We start from the raw sequence: 26,757 nt of genomic DNA, 5'->3' as shown, positions 1-26,757 counted from the left end.
GCACGCCCTTGTCCATTTGTTGACTTCTCAAGTTAAGTGGAATAAATCCCACCATATAAGTCAAGGCAAGAGACCCTTGGACTTCCAATGTGGTACTATTGGTATTCTCCACCATTACACACCATAGAGTTTATTTAATAAATAGGCCAAGCCCATAAAAGATCCAACATTATTTGCTTGATGTTATAATTTGTCCAGATTATATAATTTAACTTATTTTGAATTAGGCTCTAAGTGATTATATAATCCATAAGTTGGATTATATAATCCATAAGCTGGATTATATAATGGTTATATAATCGAAGTAAACAACCACACCGGTTTGTAGAGTTATAAAGAGGAGAGTTGCAAGAAAAGAAAAAATGGAAGCTTTTCCATTTCGACACAAATGGAAGACAGTGGATGAAGCCCTATCCGGTTTCTCACCCTACAGATTTGTCTTCTTCTCGCACGCTTGCCTTGTCCACCGAGAGAAATTCGAGAGAGAGAGAACAAAAAATCAAACAGGCATCCAAAAAGAAGGGAGAGGAAGAGGGAGGGATTGAAAAGCTAGGGTTTTCGCCATGGCCATTGCCCACCTCGAGCTCCCCTCTCTCGAATCCACCCTTCCCAAGCTCTCCTAGCTCCCGCATCTCGTATCTTCACAAAAAGCAGACGCCTTTGATTCCCCTTCCCGCTGCGTCGCCCCCATTCGAGGGTTTTCCCTCCTTCCCCAAATCGAATCGCAGCATTACCGACCGAGCAAGCAACCCACCAACCCACCCGCTTTAAGGGTCCGAGCCGAGCGACGGCGCTGGCGATCCAGCTGGGCGTGAGGGCGGCGGAGGCGGCCGGATAATCAATGTGTACGCTGTGCGCCGTGCAGCGGTGGTCGCGGCGCGTCGCCACCATGCTCCCGTGGCTCGTCGTCCCGCTCATCGTCATCTGGGCCGCCACTCAGCTGCTCCTCCCGGCCGCCTACCGCTTCGAGGTCACCTCCCCACGCCTCGCCTGCGTCTCCGTCCTCCTCCTCACCCTCTTCTGGTACGAGATCCTCCTCCCGCGCCTCTCCCTCTGGCGCTCCCGCCGCTCCGCGCGCCTCCGCGAGGAGCGCCGGGCCCACGCTCTCGAGCTCCATAAGCTCCGCAAGACTGCAACACGGCGCTGCCGCAACTGCAGCAACCCGTACAGGGACCAGAACCCTGGCGGTGGTAAGTTCATGTGCTCTTACTGCGGTCATGTCTCCAAGCGCCCCGTGCTCGACCTCAATTCAGCCGGGAAGGCCCCTACCGGATGGCCTTGTGCTCAGGATTGTGGATATTGGCTGGACCTGCACTGCTCCTCCAGCAATAACAGCTCCTTCTTGGGATTCTCGTGGCGCTTACTTTCATCCTTTTGCTCGACAGCAATGAGGTGGTTATTAAGGAATATATTCAGATTTACATTGTCAGGGGATGGTGAGGGCTTGAACATAGATGGTAAAAGGTTGGCAAAGAGTGGGGAGAATGGAGGAAAAACCGAGGAGAGCAGGACCAACAAGGCAAGAAGGAAGGCAGAGGAGAAGAGACTGGCAAGGCTGGAGCGAGAAATGCTGGAGGAGGAGGAAAGGAAGCAGCGAGAGGAGATGGCTAAGCTAGTAGAGGAACGGAGGAAGCTGAGGGATGAAAAGGCAGAGGCTGAAGAGCGGTCAAAAAGCGCTACCCCTGTTGGGGAGAAGGATGCTAGGAGGGAGGTAGAGAAGCGGTGTCAGGAGAGGAAGAAGAAAGAGGACAAGGGATCAAGTAAAAGCAATTCAGATTGTGAGGACATTGATAGAAGATTGAACCAAGAAGGCGATAGAAAGCGAGACTTTGACAGAAAGAGCGACTTGGACAGGCGTGAGAGTTACAAGCCTCGTTACTTCGATGCTAACAGTCACAGTAATAAAACAGGGGAGAGCAGATCAAGATACTTTGGCCGTGTGACAGGTGGCTTCTTATCTTCTTCAAGAGGGTTTGGTGGCGGTTCCTTCTTTGGCAGAAGTGCTCAGGCCCCTGCTCCTCAAGTTAGCAAGGTTAGTAGATCTGTAGTTCCTGCAACTGACCAGGGTAATGCAATCAAAAGAGATGTCCAGCATGCAGCCACGCAAGCTACAGACAAATCTGCTACAGCTGGAGAAACTAGAAATGCATGGACTAATTTTAATCGACCTGTGAGTATCAGGGGCATAGCTATCTTAGTTAAATTCTTGTTATTCCAATCAGTTGCATTAGTTAGTTCTACCTAAATTTCCATCTCAAATCTTCCAATTATGCTATGTATATGCAGGTTAGTCCAAATGTGCAGCCACACCCTACTGGCCTTAAAAAGTCATGGCATCAGCTTTTTATACGCTCAGCATCAGTGGCCCCTTATCCTGACGTTACAACTTCAGCTCATGATATGATTCGGAAGCCAGAACCAAATGGAGCACAAATAAACAATGCTCATACATTTCTCTCTCAGTATCCTCCTCTGGACTGCAAGCCAAGTTCAAGCCAGTCCATGCAATATCCTGGTTTTCCACCACTTAATGGAGCACCTCCCAGTAACCCACTATTTCATTTTTCTGCTGGACATATGCCCTTCTATGATGATGCAGAATCAACACTACTCGAAGAATCAGAGCAATTTGAGGACCCATGCTATGATCCAGATGCAATTGCATTACTTGGGCCAGTTTCAGAATCTTTAGATAACTTCCCTCCGGACTTAGATTGTGGATTCTTCTCGAGTGATGTTGCTAAAGAACCACATGGGTGGCCTTCACCAATTGAGTCTCCTCTCTCAAGATCCCACACGGTTGAAGAAAAGCTTACCAAGCCCTCGCACTCATCAGTTGCAAGAGGTTCTGGTGGTCCCATTCTGCCTGTGACTAGCAGTGAACAAGGCACATGGCAAATGTGGAGCACGCCATTGGTTCAGGAAAGTTTAGGTTTGCAAGGTCCTCAGAGTCAGTGGTTTCAACAAAACACAAATCAATTTAACCATAGTGCTAACCTTTTCAGTAGTGGAGGCAGGGCAAGAAGTCCCCTGGGTACTGGTTTGAATGACAGTGATCCATGGCTTCAGAAAGCACCTTTCCAACAATTGCCACCTGATACATCAAGCCTGTTCCTTTCACATGAAATGCCAGGAAAATTGCACAATGACTTGGCTTTCGGGTCTCCAAACAAATCAGCCCGCGAACACCCCTTTGGGCCACCTGGTTATTTGTTGCCTAAGTAAGTACTCTCTGATGTACTTTTTCTTTTTCAGAAAATTTTCTGCCACAAAGGCTTTAAATCTTTAATGACCGCTGATCATCTTATACTGTTAACTTGGGCTAGAAATTTTGGTATAATGACTCATTAGAGAATAGTGTTGTTGTCCTTCGCGCATACGCAATGCTTGTTTCATGCTGTCATTAAGGTTTTCGAGTTCACTGCATAAGTGCATAGCTCCATGTATCGATGCATTTAAGCACCGTAGTGTTGACACTTCTTCATGATAATCATTCAATGGTGTTTGCATGAATTTGTATATACATAGCTACACATTAATGTGAAATCTCCATGTCTAATAATGGAATACTTCGTATTTTAAACAAGGAATTTATGCATAGAAATGAGAGAACATTGCCAAGCAAAGTGCATTATCTTAGTATAACTGAGTGTTTAAATGATACTCATATTATTGAGCCCATGTTAATGTGTGAGTTTGGGTGATCCTTTCTTTGAAAATGTAAAGGTACCATGCTCTATTCTCTGATTATTAGGTGGAAGTTCACCATCTATTTTGTTTATGAGAAGTACATGCAAATTGGGTTCTTCTAGGTTTTTAGCGTATGTTTCATGATTCTTGAATCAGTCAAATCAATTTTGGTGTTTAAAGTTGCTACTAAAAAGTGTCTGACTATATGCTGGGCGTTACCATCCTGCTTGCACTTAATTGCTGTGTAGTCTACTCAATCATCTGCTTAACCATGATTAGGTCTAGACATCACCCTGCTTCCTGCCTAGCACCTGAAGCATTTGGGAGCACTTAAACTGCAGATACGTGTTTATGATATTTCTCACTTTCATGTATTGTTTTTCCTTGATGCATGGATATATGGTATTAACAGTTCTGCACTGCAGTTGAATTGACAAACTACCATAATGAATACTTAGCTAGCTAGGATTGTGGCTGGGCGTCTGGCTGGTTGCATAATTTGGTCCACTGGTTGTGATTGTTGAACATAAACACAACTCCACTAAATATAGTCAACCAGGAGGGTGCCACAGAGACAGAAGCTAAAAGGCAAGTTTTATAGGATGTTGATTAGACCTACTATATTGTATAGTGCAGAATGTTGGTCTAAAAAAGATGGCGTGTTCAATGTATAATTGTTGCGGAAATGCGTATGTTGGATATTGAGTTTACTACAATTGTGGCATTGTTGAATATTGAGTTTACTACAATTGTGTTTCAGGCCTGCTAAAAATTTTCCCCTTTTTACCATTGTTGATTGATTGAGTGAGAACGCCTGATTATATGGTTTATGCAGGGAGGAACTGGTGCTGGATGGAGCTCAGGAAGGCGGCGGCGGGCATGTTCTGTCGCCGTCCGGTGCACATGTTGGCTTGTTTTCTCCAACAAGTCCTGATGTGCAGCCACTGTGGCCATTCAGTGAAAAAAGAGAGCATAGAACGAACAGACTTTTGTAATAGAAGGAAGGGAAAATGTGGAGCCAAGGCTTCCTTGCCTCCTCTCATGTAGGGTTTACGGTCGGATATAAGCTGGACTGTGTTCCTCTTTTTTGCACTGCATTGGGCCTTGTTTCACCTGATGATGTTTTATGCCTGTATGTATGCTATTGTTTCTGTGATGTCGCAAGTGGTGGGTAGTGGAGGCAGGCGAGAGAGGCGGATATGGTGTAGGAGTAGAAGAGAAGGGTCTATCATGTCTTGTTGTTTTGTTGCCATTGCCATTGGTTGATGCATGCAGAGAAAGAAATGCCTGTCCATCAATGTCGTGCTTGTGCTTGGTGGCCCGCACGCATCAGATTCGCTGACTGCACCTGCGACGGAGCTCGAGACGAAAACCCCTGGAGAGCATAGAGACCTGCTGGGAGGAGTGGGCAAAGTGCAACTTTTGAAGAAGAAACACAAACGTTCATCTACACTTAGGCCCCGATTGGTTTGGATAGAGAGACTAATCTTTAGTCCCTGGTTTGTAGTCTCGTTTAATCTCTATTTTGCCAAACAGAAGGACTAAAGTAGGAACTAATTATTTAGTCTCTAGTCTCTTACATGGGTGCTAAAAGGGACTAATGCTCCGTTTGGTTAGAGAGACTAATTTTTAGTCCCTAGTTTTTAGTCCTGTTTAGTCTCTATTTTGCCAAACGGAAGGACTAAAGTAGGGACTAATTGACTTTAGTCTTTAGTCCCTCACATGAGTGCTAAAAGAGACTAAAGGGCAACATTTACTCCAATTACCCTTACTAGAAAACTTGTGTCAAAAAAAGGGCATTTTGGCCTTTATGTGTTCTATTTAATGTATTTAGAATCTGTTTAGTCCCTACAACCAAACATGGTAGGAACTAAAATTTAGTCTCTGGACTAAACTTTAGTCCTAGGACTAATGGAACCAAACGGGGCCTAAAGGGCAACATTTACTCTAATTACCCTTGTCTAGAAAACTGGCGTCATATACAGGAAATAAGAAAAATGTATTTCGGTCTTTATGTGTTACATTTAATGTATTTAGAATTTGTTTAATCCTTGTAACCAAACAGGGTAGGGACTAAAGTTTAGTCCATAGACTAAAGTTTAGTCCATAGACTAAAGTTTAGTCCTAGGACTAATAGAACCAAACAGGGCCTTAGGCTCCGTTTGGTTTGGTTAGAGGGACTAGTCTTTAGGGTCTATTTGGTTTCTTTAGTCTATGGGCTAAAGTTTAGTTGAGGGGCTAAAGTTTAGTCCATACCATGTTTGGTTACAGGGACTAAAGTATTCAGAACATATTAATGACTCATAAGAAGACTAAAATACCTTTTAATATTCTCGTGGCATTCGTGCAACTGAAATAAATGAAAAGTAAAAGTTAGAATTAATTTGGTTTACTCTCTTTTAATCAATCCTTGAGGGACTAGGGACTAAAGTAGTTTCGTCCCACAATTTAGCTATTTAGGCCCGTTTGGTTACTTTAGTTCATGGACTAAAGTTTAGTTTGGAGACTAAAATTTAGTCTCTATCCTGTTTGGTTCTAGAGACTAAAAATATTCAAAACGTATTAAATGAATTATAAGAGGACCAAAATACCCCTAAGCATTCTCTCACCGTTAGTGCAACTGAAATAAATGAGGAGCAAAAAGTGGAATTTATATGGTTTAGTCCCTTTTAGTCACCTCTTGAGGGACTAGAGACTAAAATAGTTTAGTCTCTATTTTAGTCCCACCGTTTGGTAATTTAGGGACTAAATAGGACTAAAATATAGGGACCAATCTTTAGTCCCTCAAACAAAATGAGGCCTTAGTGCTTAATGAGACTAAAGTGGAGGGACTAATCTTTAGTCCCTCAAACCAAACAGGGTCTTAGTCCCTGGTTTTTAGTCCCGTTTAGTCTCTATTTTGACAAACGAAAGGACTAAAGTAGAGACTAATTGACTTTAGTCTCTAATCTCTCACATGGTGTAAAACCAAAAATTCGTATAAGAGAAAAATAATAAAATAAATAAATAAATAAATAAATAAAATAGTAAAATCAGATATCTCAAATTATACTTCGTCTTCGGCATCTTTTTGTGCCCTGAGGGCATTGCTAAGTATAAGGCTCTGTAAAAAATGCGTTAATAAGTTCAGGCAAACGAAAAATTTTGGTTTCAAGGAATAATACAAAGATCTCATTTTTTCACCTTTAAGCTATTGTACGCCAAGCTGTCGGCCAGCTCGTTTTTTGACAACACCGAGAGCCCGTCTTCTAATGTTGGGAATCCGAAGCTCTTGCTCATCTCCCGACAGACAGAAATCTCCTTGCTGTCAGGGAGACAATACAAGAAGTCTTCTTCTCCGCTACCATTGAATATCAACGCCCCCTTTGGATATTTCAATTTTTGGGCATAGAACTGAGCCTCTTGCTTTTCTTTTTCAGTCAACTCTTTCCCCGAAGCATGTCGTAATATATAATTGAAAGCTTCGGAAAATGCTTCGGGGGCGGCAGTGCCAGTTTCTTCAGCCAAAATCTGTTCTGCTGCTTCTATTTCTTTGGTTTCCAAGGATTTCACCTTGGCGGGCTCTGAAGGCCCAGCTTCAGTCTCAGCTTGGTGCTTTGTAGCTTCGGCACCAAAGGCTTCAATTTGCACTTCAGGAGTTTCGGCAATTTTCTTCGGAGTAGTGCTTGAAGACTTTATTGTCTCCAATACATCCAGTACATTAACCATCCTTTTTCTTTTGGGGGTCATTGCGGGACCTTTTTGGCTTTTTGGTACTTCAACTTTTGCTGAAGGACTTAAAATTTCAGATGTCCTTGTTTCTTTAGCCTTCGGTTCTTCTATTTTCTCCATCTCCGGCATTATGACCGGCTCTTCAATATTCGGCAGGGGAGTCGGCTCCTTGGCTTCGGTGGCCGAAGAGGTTTCATTGACAAACTCGGGCACTGTGGCCGGTTCAATATAGCGTGGCCGGTGCATAAGAACCTTCATCTTTTTCCTCTTCGGCGATGGCTCATTAAGAGCGGCTGAAGCAGCTTCCTTCACAGAAGTCGTATCTTTCCTTTTTTGACCCCATGTTGGGTAACGGTAGTCAGGATAGACGAACCCAATGGCATCAAATACTCGATTGAGTCTTTTCTTCTTCCGGACTCCGAAGACTGCAGACAGTGCAGTATCTTCTGCCTTCGAATATGGTCCAAGCAGTTCATCGCTTGTGGCCTCAATACATTTCAGCCAGTCATCATCTGGCTCGACAAACTGATCTCCATATCTGAAGGTATATTTTAGCCTAACTAGTTCACCTTCGTCAGGTTTGCTGATGGTTTCCTTTGGTATTTCCCACTTTTCCACAAGTGGCCATACTCTGAAGGCAACATGCTCCTGGATCAAATCCCTCGTCCCGATGAAAGAACAAACTACACCGAACGCTCTCCGGCATTCTTCGGCTGCTTCGTCAATGTCCACCTTCGGTTTCCGAAGGCCAAAACGCTGCCAAATGGGGCGCATGATGATATCTTTAATATCTTCTCGTGTCTTCAAGTCGTTTTTTACATAGAACCATTCATTCATCCAGTCCCCAGGCCATCTCTTCCGAAAAGTTGGCACGGGACAGCTTGACCCAGAGCGGGCAACGAAGCTGTAACAACCAAAATTGTTATGGTATTGCTCTTTACCCCAGGGTTTTGTCTCATATAATAACTCATGCATGCTACAGAAACTTTTTGCATTTGGCTCCAAACCTTGGCTCTTCACGGCCCATACGAAGATTCCCATCCTTATGATTGCTTCGGGAGTAATTTGATGAAGGCAGATTTTAAATATCTTCAAAACTTCTACCACGAAACTGCTCAAAGGAAACCGAAGCCCAGCCTTAAAGAAACTTCGGAATATCACGACTTCATTCTCCTCGGGAGTCGTACAAGTTTTCTCTCCTTCGTCAGCCCTCACAATAGATAAATCCCGAAAATATCTACCCCTCATATTGACAAGATGGCTTTGTTTAATGCTTGATTTTCCAAAAACTGCATGGCTTGGTCGCCAGGGTCGATCTTCGGAATCTTCACCGCCACTTTCCACATCATAACTGTCACTATCACCAGTGTCTTCAGATAGGCCCTCTAAAATCTCCTTAGTAATCTTCTCTGTGTTTGTCTTTGCTATTGATTCAGGAAGCCGAGATTCATCTCTTCGGAAAGGCTTAGCTTCGACTCAGCGATAGCTTTCTTGTCTTCAGACATCTTCGAAAATGCTAAGAAAGTGCTCTCAAAGACGAAGCTTAAAAATTTAAAAAGCCAGACAAGCGTTGGTGTGCAAAGAACTAAAAATTAGGAAGGCAAGAGCAGACGGCAAGAAAGCGTGCTAAATGTGCTCGCGGTGCGTTCTTATTTATACGCCCAATACGTTGCAAGTGGCAGGGCCCCACTTGTCATTGACTATTGCTATTCTAGCAAAGGGAAGGTGTTTTTTCGGACCTTCGGCTTAAGGCCTTCGTCCATATCGCAATCTGAATTTATCATTCTAACAAATTAATATTGCGAGGGGCTACTGTTGGGGGCCTTCGGCTTCCGAAGGTCCTCAAAAACATGATTTAACAATGTTTCTGGAGTATAATACATGAACAGGTATCTTCGGATTTGGATCAGAACTACAACATGAAGAGGCACAAAGAACACGAAGGTTGGCGCAGAGCCGAAGCTATGTGCAGGAGAGCTTCGGCATGACAGCAGAAAAGGGAACCGACTTAAAAAGTAAAAGGCTATTCAGACCTCGATGGATTACTATAGGGTCATTAGCAAATGTAAAGGGCATGTGTGTAATTTTACATGGGCTGCGTCCCGTGCCTATAAATAGGTGAACAGTATCCTCGTACTGTTCACGCTGACTTGGCATTTGCTTTTGCGTCACGCTTGTACCCTTGCTTTCCTTCGAGCCGAAGGTACATTTTTAATTTGTTATTGTTAATACAGTAACACAAATAAAAATAAGTTAATAACAATGTTTAAAGTGTTTATATTATTTTTCATATCTTGTGTATGAATCCTTCTCCATCATTTATTGTGCTTATGAAGGCTTGTCCTTCATAACTGAAAGGGAAATGTGCCTTTGGGCCATTTCTAAGTATTTTGGTGATTTAGTGTCCAACACAAGTGCCTAAGTGTTGATCTATGCAAAGTGGTGGACAAAGTGCAAATCAAGTCAAAAGGTATGTTTCTAGACTTAGTACATTGTTTTATGGACTGATGTATTGTGTCTAAGTGCTGGAAACAGGAGAAATCAAATTGGAAAAGAGATGACTTTGTTCAGCCAAAGTATGCTCAGTCTGGGTGCACCGGACTGTCCGGTGATGCACCGGACAGTGTTCTGTGCGCCAGGCAGACTCAGACGAACTTGCTGCTCTCGGAAAGTAATTAACGGCGTACGACTAAAATTCACCGGACTGTCCGGTGTGCACCGGACTGTCCGATGAGCCAACGGTCGGCCGGGCCAACGATCGGCCGCGCAATCCGCGCGGGACACGTGGCCGAGCCAACGGCTAGTAGGGGGCACCGGACTGTCCGGTGTGCACCGGACAGTGTCCGGTGCGCCAACGGCTCCAAGGCTGCCAACGGTCGGCTTCGCCAAATAAGGAAGGAAATCCGCACCGGACAGTGTCCGGTGGTGCACCGGACTGTCCGGTGCGCCAGGCGACAGAAGGCAAGAATTGCCTTCCCAGATTGCTCTCAACGGCTCCTAGCTGCCTTGGGGCTATAAAAGGGACCCCTAGGCGCATGGAGGAGGGCACCAAACATCCTTTAAGCATTGTTTATCACTCACACTCCATTCTTGCGCACTTGTTCGACATTCTTAATGATTTGAGCTTCGTTCTAGTGTGAAACTTGTGATAGTCTCTTGAGCTCAAGTCTGGGTCTTGTGTGTGCGTATTTGCTGTGATCTTTGTGTCTTGTGTGAGTTGCTCATCCCTCCCTTACTCTGTGCTTCTTTGTGAACATCAAAGTGTAAGGGCGAGAGGCTCCAAGTTGTGGAGATTCCTCGCGAACGGGATATAGAAAAGAAAAGCAAAACACTGTGGTATTCAAGTGGGTCTTTGGACCGCTTGAGAGGGGTTGATTGCAACCCTCGTCCGTTGGGACGCCACAATGTGGAAGTAGGCAAGTATTGTACTTGGCCGAACCACGGGATAAACCACTGTGCCTATCTGTGTTGATTCTGTTGTGGTTATTGTGTTTTGCTAAGACTCTTCTCTAGCCACTTGGCATTACTGTGCTAACGCTTAACCAAGTTTTTGTGGCATTAAGTTCAAGTTTTACAGGATCACCTATTCACCCCCCTCTCTAGGTGCTCTCAATTGGTATCGGAGCCGTTCTCTTCAAGAAGGGACTAATCGCCCGAAGAGATGGATCCTAAGGGAAAGGGGATGGTGGTCAACAACAACGAGAAGGAGTCTATCTTCAATGAGCCGAAAGATGACAAGCCTACGGACTCGGGCTCGAGCCACAAAAGAAGAGACGGGAAGAAGAAGAAGACAAGGCGCATCAAGGAGATCATCTACTACTACGACAGCGACAAATCCACTTCTTCCCAAAAGGACGATGACGACTACGAGAAAAAGAAAACGGTCAATTCAAACTTTTCTTTTGATTATTCTCGTATTCCGCAAAGCACAAATGCTCATTTACTCTCCATTCCACTTGGTAAACCTCCTCACTTTGATGGAGAGGACTACGGATTTTGGAGTCACAAAATGCGTAGTCATTTGTTCTCTCTCCATCCAAGCATATGAGAGATAGTTGAGAATGGAATGCATTTTGATAGTAGTGATAGTCCCATGTTTATCAATGAGCAAATTCACAAAAATGCACAAGCTACTACTGTTCTTCTAGCATCATTGTGCAGGGATGAATACCATAAAGTGAGCGGCTTGGATAACGCCAAGAAGATTTGGGACACCCTCAAGATCTCACATAAGGGGAATGACGTTACCATGCTCACCAAGATGGAGTTGGTGGAGGGCGAACTTGGTAGATTCGCGATGATCAGGGGCGAGGAGCCAACTCAAACATACAACCGGCTAAAGACCCTCGTCAACAAAATAAGGAGCTATGGAAGCACGCGATGGACGGACCACGACGTCGTCCGCCTAATGCTAAGGCCCTTTTCTATCCTTGATCCTCATCTTGTGAACAATATTCGTGAGAATCCTAGGTACACAAAGATGACGCCCGAGGAGATACTTGGAAAGTTTGTAAGCGGGCGTATGATGATTAAGGAAGCAAGGTACGTTGACGATGCGTTGAATGGCCCAATCCAAGAGCCTCAAACCATTGCTCTCAAAGCTACGAGGAGCAAGGAGGCGCTACCTAGCAAGGTGGTACAAATTGAGGCGGCCGGACTTAATGATGAAGAAATGGCCCTCATCATCAAGCGCTTCAAGACGGCGCTAAGGGGTCGCAAGGAGCATCCAAACAAGACCAAGACGAAGGGGAAGCGCTCATGCTTCAAATGTGGTAAGATCGGTCATTTTATCGCTAACTGTCCCGATAATGATAGTGACCAGGAACAAGGAAACAAGAGGGAAAAGAAGAAGGCATACAAAAAGGCTAAGGGTGTGGCACACCTTGGAAAGGAGTGGGACTCAGATTATTCATCGTCTGACTCCGACAACGAAGGACTCGCCGCCACCGCCTTCAACAAAGCGCCCCTCTTTCCCAATGAATATCACACCTGCCTCATGGCAAAGGAGAAGAAGTTAAACTCTGGAAAATCCACTTATGCTTCTTCTAGTGAGGATGAGTCTAGTGATGATGATGAAATAGACTATGCTAGTTTATTCAAGGGCCTAGATAGAACTAAGATTGATAAAATAAATGAATTGATTGATGCTTTAAATGATAAGAATAGATTGCTAGAAAAGCAAGAGGATCTCTTATACGATGAACATGATAAGTTTGTAGAAGCTCAAAAATCTCTTGCTTTAGAAATAAAGAGGAATGAAATGCTTTCTTGTGAATTGTCTACATGCCATGACTCTATTTCTAGTTTAAAGAGCATAAACGATGACTTGAGTGCTAAGTCAGAAATAGCGAATAAATCAACATCTTGTGTAGAACATGTTGTAGTTTGCACTAGGTGTAAAGATTTTAATGTTGATGCTTGTAGTGAACACCTAGTTTTAATTTCTAAATTGAATGATGAAGTGGCTAGTCTTAATGCCCAACTTAAGACTAGCAAGAGTGAATTTGAAAAACTGAAATTTGCAAGGGATGCCTACACAGTCGGTAGACACCCCTCAATTAAGGATGGTCTTGGCTTCAAGAGGGAAGTCAAGAACTTAACAAGCCATAAGGCTCCCATCTCCACCAAGGAGAAAGGGAAGGCCCCTATGGCATATAGTGTGCAAAAGAACCATGCTTTCTTATACCATGATAGGAAATTTATTAGAAATGTTCATCATGATAGAAATTGTAATGCTTATGGTTCAAATGCAATGTTGGCTTCAAGTTCTTCCTATATGCATGGTAGAAATATACCTAGGAGAAATGTTGTTCATCATATGCCTAGGAGAGATGTTGCAAATGTTCCTAGGAAAATTAACGAATCTTCTACGATATATCATGCTTGCAATGCTTCCTTTGCTATTTGTAGAAAGGGTAGGAATATAGTTGCTAGAAAATTAGGGGCAAAATGCAAGGGAGATAAAACTTGCATTTGAGTCCCTAAGACTATTTGTACTAACCTTGTAGGACCCAACATGAGTTGGGTACCTAAGACCCAAGCCTAAAGTTGCCTTGCAGGTTTATGCATCCGGGGGCTCTAGCTGGATTATCGACAGCGGATGCACAAACCACATGACGGGGGAAAAGAGGATGTTCTCTTCCTACGTCAAGAACAAGGATCCCAAGATTCAATCATATTCGGTGATGGGAACCAAGGCAAGGTGAAAGGGTTAGGTAAAATTGCTATTTCATCCGAGCACTCTATTTCCAATGTGTTCTTAGTTGAGTCGCTTGGATATAATTTGTTGTCTGTGAGTCAACTGTGTAATATGGGATATAATTGTTTATTCACAAACATAGATGTGTCTGTCTTTAGAAGAACTGATGGTTCATTAGCTTTTAAGGGTGTATTAGACGGCAAACTCTATTTAGTTAATTTTGCAAAAGAAGATGCCGGTCTAGATGCATGCTTAATTGCTAAGACTAGCATGGGCTGGTTGTGGCATCGCCGTTTAGCACATGTGGGGATGAAGAACATTCACAAGCTTCTAAAGGGAGAACACGTGATAGGTCTAACTAATGTTACATTCAAAAAAGATAGACCTTGTGCAGCTTGTCAAGCAGGGAAACAGGTGGGAAGCTCTCATCATGCCAAAAATGTGATGACAACATCAAGACCCCTGGAGCTACTTCATATGGACCTCTTCGGACCCGTCGCCTATCTAAGCATAGGAGGAAGTAAGTATGGTCTTGTTATAGTTGATGATTTTTCCCGCTTCACTTGGGTATTCTTTTTGCAGGATAAATCTGAAACCCAAGGGACCCTCAAGCGCTTCCTAAGGAGAGCTCAAAACGAGTTTGAGCTTAAGGTAAAGAAGATAAGGAGCGACAATGGGTCCGAATTCAAGAACCTTCAAGTGGAGGAGTATCTTGAGGAGGAAGGAATCAAGCACGAGTTCTCCGCTCCCTACACACCACAGCAAAATGGTGTAGTAGAGAGGAAGAACAGGACACTTAAAGACATGGCGAGGACGATGCTTGGAGAATTCAAGACCCCCAAGCGCTATTGGTCGGAAGCCGTGAACACGGCTTGCCACGCCATCAACCGGGTCTACCTTCATCGCCTCCTCAAGAAGACTTCGTATGAGCTACTAACCGATAACAAACCCAATGTTTCCTATTTCCGAGTTTTTGGGAGTAAATGCTACATTCTAGTGAAGAAGGGTAGAAATTCTAAATTTGCTCCCAAAGCTGTAGAAGGGTTTCTGCTAGGTTATGATTCAAATACAAAGGCGTATAGGGTCTTCAACAAATCATCGGGTTTGGTTGAAGTCTCTAGCGACGTTGTATTTGATGAGACTAATGGCTCTCCAAGAGAGCAAGTTGTTGATCTTGATGATGTAGATGAAGAAGATGTTCCGACGGCCGCAATACGAACCATGGCGATTGGTGATGTGTGACCACAGGAACAAAAGGAGCAAGATCAACCTTCTTCCTCAACAATGGTGCATCCCCCAACTCAAGACGATGAACAGGTTCATCAAGAGGAGGCGTGTGATCTAGGGGGAGCACAAGATGATCATGTGATGGAGGAAAAAGCACAACCGGCACCTCCAACTCAAAGTCTGAGCGATGATTCAAAGGGATCATCCCGTCGACCAAATTTTGGGTGACATTAGCAAGGGAGTAACTACTCGATCTCGATTAGTTAATTTTTGTGAGCATTACTCCTTTGTCTCTTCTATTGAGCCTTTCAGGGTAGAGGAGGCCTTGCTTGATCCGGACTGAGTGTTGGCCATGCAAGAGGAGCTAAATAACTTCAAGAGAAATGAAGTTTGGACACTGGTGCCTCGTCCCAAGCAAAATGTTGTGGGAACCAAGTGGGTGTTCCGCAACAAACAAGACGAGCACGGGGTGGTGACAAGGAACAAGGCTCGACTTGTGGCAAAAGGTTATGCCCAAGTCGCAGGTTTGGACTTTGAGGAGACTTTTGCTCCTGTGGCTAGGCTAGAGTCCATTCGTATCTTGCTAGCATATGCCGCTCACCATTCTTTCAGGTTGTTCCAAATGGATGTGAAGAGCGCTTTCCTCAACGGGCCAATCAAGGAGGAGGTGTACGTAGAGCAACCCCCTGGCTTCGAGGATGAACGGTACCCCGACCACGTGTGTAAGCTCTCTAAGGCGCTCTATGGACTTAAGCAAGCCCCAAGAGCATGGTATAAATGCCTTAGAGACTTTTTAATTGCTAATGCTTTCAAGGTTGGGAAAGCCGATCCAACTCTTTTTACTAAGACTTGCGATGGTGATCTTTTTGTGTGCCAAATTTATGTCGATGACATAATATTTGGTTCCACTAACCAAAAGTCTTGTGAAGAGTTTAGCAGGGTGATGACGCAGAAATTCGAGATGTCGATGATGGGCGAGTTGAACTAATTCCTTGGGTTCCAAGTGAAGCAACTCAAGGACGACACCTTCATCTCCCAAACGAAGTACACGCAAGACTTGCTAAAGCGGTTTGGGATGAAGGACGCCAAGCCCGCAAAGGCTCCGATGGGGACCAACAGACACACCGACCTCAACAAAGGAGGTAAGTCTGTTGATCAAAAGGCATACCGGTCAATGATAGGGTCTTTACTTTATTTATGTGCTAGTAGACCGGATATTATGCTCAGCGTATGCATGTGTGCTAGATTTCAATCTGATCCTAAGGAGTGTCACTTAGTGGCGGTGAAGCGAATCTTTAGATATTTAGTCGCTACGCCTTGCTTCGGGATCTGGTATCCAAAGGGGTCTACTTTTGACTTGATTGGATATTCAGATTCCGACTATGCCGGATGTAAGGTCGATAGGAAGAGTACATCGGGGACGTGCCAATTCTTAGGAAGGTCCCTAGTGTCATGGAATTCTAAGAAACAAACTTCTGTTGCCCTATCCACTGCTGAGGCCGAGTACGTTGCCGCAGGACAGTGTTGCACGCAACTACTTTGGATGAGGCAAACTCTTCGGGACTTTGGCTACAATCTGAGCAAAGTCCCACTCCTATGTGATAATGAGAGTGCTATCCGCATGGCGGAAAATCGTGTTGAACACAGCCGCACAAAGCACATAGACATCCGACATTACTTTTTGAGAGACCACCAACAAAAGGGAGATATCGAAGTGTTTCATGTTAGCACCGAGAACCAGCTAGCCGATATCTTTACCAAGCCTCTAGATGAGAAGACCTTTTGCAGGCTGCGTAGTGAGTTCAATGTCTTAGATTCGCGGAACCTGGATTGAATTATAGCATACGTGTGTTTATGCCTTTGATCATGTTCCTTCTACATTTTGTTGCTTATTTATGGTGCTCAAGTTGTACAAGCACTCCCCGGACCTCACAAGTCCTTGTGCAAGTGACACACACATTTAGGGGGAGATGTGTTACAACTTGACTCTTTGGGACTAACCATGTGCTTGAGTTTGCTTGATTTAGTCTCAAAGGTGAATTGCAAGGGAAAAGGTGGACTTGGACCATGCAAGACTTCCACTGCACTCCGATGAAAGTGTAACTTATTCCAAGTTCATCTCTATGCTCGTATTGCCTTTTTACTCTTAGTTAAAGATTTTGGTGAGGAAATGGGGTTTAAGGGCCAAGATTGATCCCGTTTTGGTGCTTGATGCCAAAGGGGGAGAAAATAAGACCAAAGCAATAAATGGATCAGCTACCACTTGAGAAATTTTGAAAATAGTAGAATAGAGCTTCTTGATTTGTCAAAACTCTCTTGTTGTCTCTTTTGTCAAAAGTTGGTTTCTTGTGGGGAGAAGGCTTAATCATGGGAAAAAGGGGGAGTTTTTGAATCCTTGATCAATTTCTCGTGAAACAGCTCTCATTATGGTTCAACATGTGTGTTTGACTTAGAGATAGGAAATTGAGTTTTATTTACAAAAACAAACCAAGTGGTGGCAAAGAGTGATCCATATATCAGATTTTGAGTTCTTATTTGAATTGATTCTGCACTTGTTCTACTTGCTTTATGTTGTGTTGGCATAAATCACCAAAAAGGGGGAGATTGAAAGGGAAATGTGCCTTTGGGCCATTTCTAAGTATTTTGGTGATTTAGTGTCCAACACAAGTGCCTAAGTGTTGATCTATGCAAAGTGGTGGACAAAGTGCAAATCAAGTCAAAAGGTATGTTTCTAGACTTAGTACATTGTTTTATGGACTGATGTATTGTGTCTAAGTGCTGGAAACAGGAGAAATCAAATTGGAAAAGAGATGGCTTTGTTCAGCCAAAGTATGCTCAGTCTGGGTGCACCGGACTGTCCGGTGGTGCACCGGACAGTGTCCGGTGCGCCAGGCAGACTCAGGCGAACTTGCTGCTCTCGGGAAGTAATTAACGGCGTACGACTAAAATTCACCGGACTGTCCGGTGTGCACCGAACTGTCCGGTGAGCCAACGGTCGGCCGGGCCAACGGTCGCCCGCGCGATCCGCGCGGGACACGTGGCCGAGCCAACGGCTAGTAGGGGGCACCGGACTGTCCGGTGCGCCAACGGCTCCAAGGCTGCCAACGGTCGGCTTCGCCAAATAAGGAAGGAAATCCGCACCAGACAGTGTCCGGTGGTGCACCGGACTGTCCGGTGCGCCAGGCGACAGAAGGCAAGAATTGCCTTCCCAGATTGCTCTCAACCGCTCCTAGGTGCCTTGGGGCTATAAAAGGGACCCCTAGGCGCATGGAGGAGGGCACCAAGCATCCTTTAAGCATTGTTGATCACTCACACTCCATTCTTGCGCACTTGTTCGACATTCTTAGTGATTTGAGCTTCGTTCTAGTATGAAACTTGTGATAGTCTCTTGAGCTCAAGTCTGGGTCTTGTGTGTGCGTATTTGCTGTGATCTTTGTGTCTTGTGTGAGTTGCTCATCCCTCCCTTACTCCGTGCTTCTTTGTGAACATCAAAGTGTAAGGGCGAGAGGCTCCAAGTTGTGGAGATTCCTCGCGAACGGGATATAGAAAAGAAAAGCAAAACACTGTGGTATTCAAGTGGGTCTTTGGACCGCTTGAGAGGGGTTAATTGTAACCCTCGTCCGTTGGGACGCCACAACGTGGAAGTAGGCAAGTATTGTACTTGGCCGAACCACGGGATAAACCACTATGCCTATCTGTGTTGATTCTGTTGTGGTTATTGTGTTTTGCTAAGACTCTTCTCTAGCCACTTGGCATTACTGTGCTAACGCTTAACCATTTTTTTGTGGCATTAAGTTCAAGTTTTACAGGATCACCTATTCACCCCCTCTAGGTGCTCTCAGTAACCTTCGTCCGGGATTCATTATATCAGAAGGGAGATAATGCTTCGAAGGATGAAAGACTTTAACATTTAACACTTTTTATGTTGCCTTGTTCTTAACTCTTAGCATTTGAGAAAAAGTCTCCAACAGGTATAGTATCTAAAACACCATTGTTTTTAAAAGATAATTTTCAAAAAATACAACCAAAAATCATGCTCAAACAGACCCAAACTTTATAACGCTAGGACGGCGAGTCGTGGGAGATTATTACATGCAAAACTCATGTAACTCTACGAACCGTGTCTCGTCAACAGTGCACGTGCGTTTGCGTTTAACACGTCTTCATTCTTTACTCAATTACTCTATATATACAAATAAAATCTAAACACATATATGTTAAAGGACATTTTAGTTATAGTCATTTAGTATATTGTCTTACTACTTTTAATCCCTAGAACCAAACAGGTTAGAGACTTAACTTTAGTCCCCTAACTAAACTTTAGTCCGTGAATTAAAAAAACCAAAACATCATGTCGTTATCTTATATTATTACTAAATTATAATACTGATTTTATTTAGTACAACCCATAAAATTTATTTAATTATTTTATATGGATTAAGAATGTGTCTAACAGTTTTTCTATATAGTTATTCAAAATACTGTTTTAGACCGTATTGAAGCAGGTTGACCAAATATAACTGTAGAAGAAACTGTCGCCGGTTTTTTTATTCGAATGCATTCCTGGTTTTATATAGCAGAATAAAACAAATATCTCCTCTGTTTCGTTTTAGTTGTCGCTGGATAGTGCAAAATTGAAATATCCAGCGACAACTAAAAATAAACGGAGGGAGTATTTCGATGCAAGAAATCACACTTATGTACCTGCTTGTTTTATTTTTTAGCGCCCAAGTCGTGGAGCTATTCAAACCGATTTTTTCCGCCCTGAACCTGCCCTGCACACCGGCGTCAAACACGCAAATGGGGGCCACCAAACAAACCGGGTCTCCGCAACGCAACCACCCCATCGCATCACGGCCGTCGTCACGGTACGGCCCAGTGACAGGTGGGCCCCAAAGACGGAATCCGTCAACCCGGCGCGTGTTAACGTGGCCTCTGACAGTGCTGGCATGCGGGCCCCGCCAGCCCTGCCACTGCCAGCTTTCCACCACCACCAAGAGGAAGAAGGAGAAGGAAGTATATAAATGGGGAACGCGCAGCGCAGGCGTCGTCGTCGTCCTCCGCGGATCCCGCGCGCCTCCTCCGCCGATAGTCCTTGTGGCGAACACGCGAAGGCAAAGCAACACCGCAAATCTCTCCCCCTCCCTGGATTGGATTGATTGAGCTGCTCGCGTCCACCTCCGCTCGAATTGCCATTCCCCCCTCTCTCTTGGTTTCTCTTGGATCGAATTGTTAGTTTATTAGAGTGAAGTTGTCGGGGGAGGGAGGCTAGGCGTTAGGTGGGCGCCTGCGTGCTACGCCTCGGGAGAAGGTCAAAAGAAACCGCCCCACCACCAACCCAGGCGACTCCCCCTCAACCCAACCCAACCCAACCTGCCATTGCTCTTCTTTCCCTCCCCGTCGCCAGCTGGCCAGAGCCGCCCCGCCCGGAGCCCAAAGGCGCCGCCTTTCCTGAACCCCGTCCGCGGCAGATTGATCGATTGGTTGTTCGGTTCCTTGGTCGGGAATCAGAGGAGGCAGCAAGAGAAGAGATGTGCCCGCTGCGGGTGATCCTCATCTTCCTCTCCGCCACCGTTGCCGGCTTCTTCCTCATCAGGGGCCTCAACGCTGAGCCCGACCAGTTCGACGCCGACGCCGACGACTCGGGATCCCCCAGGGCACCCCTGCCCCTTCATTCCAAGGTAACCCCAACCCAACCGACGCCCCTCGCCCTTTCCTTTCCCCCTCCGGCTCCCTCCCCCTATTCTTAGCAGCTTCTCCTCCCTGGCTAGTAACAGTTACTTGAGATCAATCCTGAAAGTTTATTTATTTATTTTTGTACGCAAATCCAGGTTGGATCGGCCGTGAAAGCAGGGTTCTGGACGATGGTGGACATGGCGAGCGGGCGGTACCTCTGGCGCACCCTCGCTGCCCAAGCCCAGCCTTCCAAGTCGGCGCGGTGAAAGTGAAAGTGAAACCATCTCGTCCTGCCGATGCAGTGGAGACTGGTACAGTCAGTCATGTTGTTGTAATGCTGTTACGTATTGGTATATATTCAAGTAAATTTGCAAAAACAAAAACTATTCTTGTGCTGAGCTGAGCCTTGTGTTGTGTGTAAAGCTGGAAGTGGTTGCTGTCCTGCAAGTGTATACTTTGGCCATGAGATTTGGGTCCAAGTTTCGTCGGTAACGAACATTGTTTGCATTGCAAGAACCGTTTTCGTTTTTTGTTACTTGTGACTTGCATAGGAATAGTTTTGCAATCCGGATGTCGAGAATGAAGAAGAGGAGCTTTCGTCCACAGACGCAGAAGCTCTCTGGAGAGACCTGTTTGAGGCCTGAATGGCCCAAATAAGCTTTGGCATCAGCTCACTAAGCTCCATTTCACCTGCTGGGATCTGAAAACTCCCAGTGCCCTATGATACTCCGGACAAGGAAGCAAAATCTTAAGCGAACTGCTCACATGTACTACTTGCTAGAATTTCGGCCTGGAAGAGGAGCCGAACATCATGTTGCTCCTCTTCGCCGGACCAGAGGCATGAAAGCATCTCAGGCTGGGTCGTATTCCCTCATCAGTTCAAACTTCTGAATGTTGTGCTGCTCCTTGGTTTCAGTCAGCCTCTTCTGTTTGCGTTGAAAGATTCTATGCATCATGCACTACCTACCGCATGATGCTGCAAGAGGATAATACAGTTTGGTTGCATCTAAGATTTAAGTTTATGCTAGGTATAATTTACTGCATCCTATATAGGGTGTAAGCGTAACCTTACCCATCATGACCACTACGTGTTCGTTGATCATGATGTTTTTAGTAGTTTCCATTACAACAAGGGCATCTCCAACATGAGCCCTAAACGGAACCTATTTTGAAATATATGACTCTTTAACACCAAAAACATACTCCAACAGATACTCTATTTTACAAAAAAAAAAAAAAAAATCATCAAACGATTATTGAGCTCGGTGTGTCGGGTCCTAAATATAATAGCTCATATACCGGAGCCCTATCCTCATTTTGTACAATATTGATAATCTTTTATTTCCTAAATAACATGATTTATTTTCTAATAATATGATATAGTGCTTAGTTGTTGGAGGTGCAAACGTTTTTGTGGCCCTAAACACTTTAAACCATGTCTTATTTTAATTTTGAGGACTTAAATATAGGATTTATTGTTCGAGATGCTAACAATGACAATATAGCCTTTTATCCCTAGTAGTTGAGGGAGCCTCCACAAGAAACAAGGATAGAATAAAAAGACGTCGAAAGGATAAAAGAAAGGCAATAGTTTTAAGGGTAAACAGAAAAATAGATAAAGGTCATGGTTCGACCACACTGATTACGAGTCTCCAAGCGCACCCATTCTTAACTAATTCCTTGCAAATATTTCACCTCTTAGGCCCTGTTTGTTTCAAATTATAATCTCTCCAGATTATATAATCCAGCGCAAATAATCCAATAGTTAAACAAACACATAGATTATTAGTTTAGATTATATAATCTAAACTTCAGATTATGATAATCTTATAATCTCCTCAAGACTAGCTTATTTGAGATTATTTTGGCAAAAGACCCACTACCCATGGTAATGTAAATAGAAATTACAATATATGCCATCTTTCTTTTCTCACCTCAAATAAACAATAAGGGTATTGTTGTCTTTGTGAATAATCTACATTTGTATAATCTAAACTATCAAACAACTACATATAGATTATAATATATCTAGATTATAATCTAAATTATATAATTTAGATTATAATCCAGATTATATAATCTATAAGCTGAAACAAACAGGTCCTTAAGATCTCTCTTAATAACCTCGTCCCAAGTTATTTAGGTCGACCACTACCTCTTTTTATATATTGACCTGCTCTAAAATCTTGACTTCTCATCTGTTGTGGTGGTGATCTGTGATATGCATTGCATCCTTTTTGCACGACAACAAGTGGGACAACTACTCCTGCATCCTATGAAATAAAGCATAACCATTTTCTGTTAATGTCCCATAATATAAGACATGTTCTTTTTTAGACACATATGTGATGCAGTGATACTGAAAGAATTGAATATATTTTTTGGGTCTTTGAACCAGGAGTGATTACACCTTATATACTGGGACACAGGGAGTACTTATGACTAAATCAGACATGCAACTTTCTTATGTCACAAAATGATGTCGATATTTTTCTAAATTAAATTAGTACTAAATTTGTCCAATATTCTAATAATCCAAATAAACACGATGCAAATTTTTTGGTAGCCGGTTTTGTGAATGTACCGAAAACATTGGATAATATGGCATACATTACAAGAGGTGACATCAAAGATGCATGTTATGGTTGACCACTATGTATTGCTATTTTTAGGCCACACATTTTTTATAGGCCATTCACTTCCTGTAACCATCTAGTCCTAAGATCAAGGCCTCCGGTGCATCCGCTTGACTTGGTCAATCATCCTTTTGACTTAAAATGGTATATTCCTCCATATATACTTGTGCTTATCAATTTCTTTAGGTGTCAACAATCACTATAGTCAGCCTTTAGGCTTCTTCAGTCTCTCATTCGAAGCCTTGGCGTCCGTCTTTACCGCCCCCGATCCATTAACACGAATATGCTTGACCTTTATCTTTGCCATTGACTATCTCCATGCTTTACACATACAAAGTGAAAATACATGTTGCACATAGCACAACTCACGCCGAGAACACTAGACCAAAGCTAATCATCTTCTAAACAATCACTCATCACACATAAACATCATGTGAACAGCTCAGCCACGTGTTTATAGTTCACAGATAATTCGCCTCTGTCATCTATCATGCCATGGCACCCCCTTCATCTTGAACAAAAGCATATGTGCTGAAGACTATGGACCTAAATAGTTTATCCCTTAATCATGCCACAACCTAAAGACATAACCGCTATTGGTCCGCTAACAAGGGGGTGTTTGAACGCAATAGAGCTAATGATTAGTTGGTTAAAAAATTGTTAGTGGAATTAGCTAACGAACTATTAGTTAATTTACTAAAAGTAGCTAATAGCTAAACTATTAGCTAGACTGTTTAAATGTCTTCAGTTAATTTTAACATCTTTGCATCCGGGATGTACATAATTTTTTCGGAGAGATGTTATTCAGCGATCTGAACCGTGGTTTTGTTGGTGTGTTAAGTCTCGGTGCAATTTGTTTAGTGATTTAGTTGTATGAGTTTTGTAAAGTTTGAACGGATAAATTATATAGTGGTATAGATATATACAACCATATTTCAATTCTACATCATTGAGTGAATCCGTTGTTTCAATTCAAATCAGGCACCGTTATTTGTGTTACAGTAGTAGCATCTCAATCTCATCTACCCTCCCAAATTGGTGACGGGGCCCGTGAACCAGCGCCTGGCGGCGACGATCCAGGACGACAAGATGAGGGCGAACAGCCCGGCAACGGCGACCGGGGTGTAGTTGATGGTGTCCTTGGTCACCGGGTACGACACCGGCAGCGAGAAGAGCACGGTGATGGTGGCGACCCAGAGGACGGCGGTCCAGCCCACGAGCACGCCGTAGCGGCCGAGGCTGAAGGGCCCCGGCACGAAGCGGCTGCGCGCCAGCGTCACGCGGAAGAGGATCGGCAGCGCGTAGGCGATGTAGACCGCGGTCGTCGCGACGGACGCCATAGCCTGGAACGCGACGAGGCTGCCCAGAGACTGCAGGTTGGGTTGGGATTGAATCATCATGCCACCATGCATGCAGACCTCAGCTCGTTTCAGAAGGCAGAAAGGAAAGGGTTCAGTTGTTGAGTTACCGGCAACGCCATGCAAAGGGAGACGAAAGCCGAGAGCCAGACGGCGTTTACCGGCACCTCTTGCTCGTTAACTTTGTGCCAGACGGACGAAAACGGCATCGCCCCATCTCTCGAGAACGCATAAGTCATCCTGGCAGCAGAAAAAAAAGAAAGCCCGCAGTGCAGTGCAGTGCAGCTAGCCATCAGTCAGTAGTGCATGGATCGATCGAGTGGCAGGCAGGCAGATCGATCAAGCTAGCATGCATCACCTCGAGTTGCTAGTCATGGAGCTCATGCCGCAGAAGTACACGGCGACGGCGACGACCCACAGGCAGGCAGACGATCCCTCCAGCGCCGTTCCCGTACCGGCCCTTGAAGGCGAGGTAGAACACCTGAGCTATGGCGTACCCTCCCGCGTCGTTGCCGGTGCTCAGGAGGGCGGGGATGTCCTTCACGGCGAACGTGATGCCGAGTATGTACCCCCAGCCCACTACCAGCGAGACGCCGATCGCAGTGATGATCCCGACCGGGCCGTTCCTGCCTGCGTTCTTCGTCTCCTCGGTCTGCGTGCGGCATGGAGGCAGCCAAAGCATGCATCCATTACTACTATACTATAGCTAGCTGGGAACAGCAACAGCAACTGTTACGTACGTTACGTACCATGTGCGCCGACGCGTCGTACCCTGAGAGCGTGTATTGGCTCATGAGGAGCCCCAGAACGAAGATGTAGAGGTTGCTGTGGATTCCAGCGCTGTTGTCCGTGTTGAAATGGGTGAAGACGTACTTGGCACTGGCTCTCTCGGTAGCCACAACCGGCACAGCGATCATCAGGACAAGGACACCTGAAAGAAACCAAGTGATATGCGAGAGCCTGTGGAGACTGGAGACACATGCATATACCTAGCATGCTCCAGAGCGCCGCGAACTGGCCGAGCAGAGACAGCCAGGTGATGGAGAGGCTGTTGATGGCGGCGTGGCTGAGCAGGATCCCCGCGTGGAAGGCGAAAACAACGTGCTTCGATGCCAGGTACCCGCCGCCATTGTTGCCCCCCGTGCTGAGAAGGACGATCACCTGGATCAGCTGTGCCAGGGAGAAGTCGATGCTGGCGGTGCCTGCCCACTGCAGAGATTGATTTTATAGGGGAGGGAATGAAGGAGCTTCAGGAAAGGGACGCTCTGCTTGCCTGTGCCACAATGTTGAACCTGGAAGAAGCAGTCACAGAGGCAAACACAAATAAAGAGTTCATTTTTTTTCATGATTGCAGATAAAGGTTCCATTTTTTCAAGTAAATACTGAATAAAACGGCAAGCTGAACAAGGTTACCATACCATCCTGTGATCCAGGAGGCGAAGGGCGCCCAGCGTCTGCCGGAGAGGCGCGCGCTCCAGTAGTAGAGCCCGCCGGAGGTCGGGAAGGCGGAGCAGATCTCGGCCATGGAGAGGCCGACGGCCATGGTGAAGGCGCCCGCGACGAACCAGCCGAGCGTCATGGTGGCGGGCCCGCCGAAGGCCAGGCCGGTGTTGTAGAGCGTCGTGACCCCCGTCAGCACGGAGATGACGGTGAAGGAGATGGAGAAGTTGGACAGCACCCTGCGCGAAAGATGCAGTGGAAGAGCAAAGCTCGAGCTGGCGACATGATATGATACGATACGATGGGGGGGAGGCGGTGTCGTACGAGAGGTGGCGCTTGAGCTCCTGCTTGTACCCGAGCTCGCGGAGGCGACCGTCGTCGGCGTCGTCGGGGGCGCCGTCGGAGACAGCGGGAGGAGATTTCTTCCAGTTCATGGCGCCGCTTACGCCGTGGGGTTGGTGGGAGGGAACTCTGGACTCTGGAGTGTGTTGGATGATGGCCGCTGGTGGCGAACTGCGACCGGCAGGGGATGTTTTATGCTGGTCCTCGAGGGAGATGAAGTCAACGCGCCGGATTCGACCAGAACAGGGGATCTTAGACTCACTCCAGCGGCATTCTACTACCTTTCTCTCGTTAAAAAAACTTATCTAAGAGCATGTTTAAATACATCAGAAAGCCATCGACGTAGATAGGATTTTAGTGATGAATAATCCAGTTTATTATTTTCATAATATAAGTACAATAATCGATATGCAATAAAAAATTTATTAAATATAATATGATCAAATACAAAAGTCGTACAATCCTCTACATTTTACAA

At 45.0% G+C, this 26,757-nt stretch overlaps 2 protein-coding genes and 1 pseudogene across 3 annotated transcripts; 2 read left to right on the top strand and 1 right to left on the bottom strand.

Moving 5' to 3' along the window:
• Window positions 1-368: 368 nt before the first annotated feature.
• Window positions 369-4,983, top strand: LOC100502155 (uncharacterized). 2 transcript variants are annotated; one of them, XM_008675116.4, is made up of 3 exons: window positions 369-2,170; window positions 2,287-3,221; window positions 3,970-4,942. In XM_008675116.4, the coding sequence occupies exons 1-3, from the start codon at window positions 842-844 to the stop codon at window positions 4,022-4,024; spliced, it is 2,319 nt and encodes a 772-aa protein (XP_008673338.1). In that variant the 5' UTR covers window positions 369-841; the 3' UTR covers window positions 4,025-4,942. The 2 variants fall into 2 exon arrangements, with proteins under 2 accessions (XP_008673338.1, NP_001310551.1); NM_001323622.1 differs by having other exon boundaries at window positions 513-2,170; window positions 4,526-4,983.
• Window positions 4,984-19,879: 14,896 nt separating this feature from the next.
• On the top strand, window positions 19,880-20,995 carry LOC100274929 (uncharacterized). Its single transcript, NM_001322018.1, has 2 exons — window positions 19,880-20,508; window positions 20,659-20,995. Exons 1-2 carry the CDS (start codon window positions 20,359-20,361, stop codon window positions 20,767-20,769), a joined length of 261 nt encoding a protein of 86 aa, NP_001308947.1. The 5' UTR covers window positions 19,880-20,358; the 3' UTR covers window positions 20,770-20,995.
• A 3,063-nt stretch (window positions 20,996-24,058) lies between these two features.
• LOC103651680 (amino-acid permease BAT1 homolog) lies at window positions 24,059-26,433 on the bottom strand (annotated as a pseudogene).
• Between the last annotated feature and the right edge of the window lie 324 nt (window positions 26,434-26,757).

The sequence above is a fragment of the Zea mays genome, chromosome 3, assembly GCF_902167145.1.
Source record: "Zea mays cultivar B73 chromosome 3, Zm-B73-REFERENCE-NAM-5.0, whole genome shotgun sequence".
In the NCBI taxonomy this organism is placed as follows: domain Eukaryota; kingdom Viridiplantae; phylum Streptophyta; class Magnoliopsida; order Poales; family Poaceae; genus Zea; species Zea mays.
Note: the sequence above shows the minus strand (reverse complement) of the source record. Positions and strands in the feature narration are given on the sequence as shown.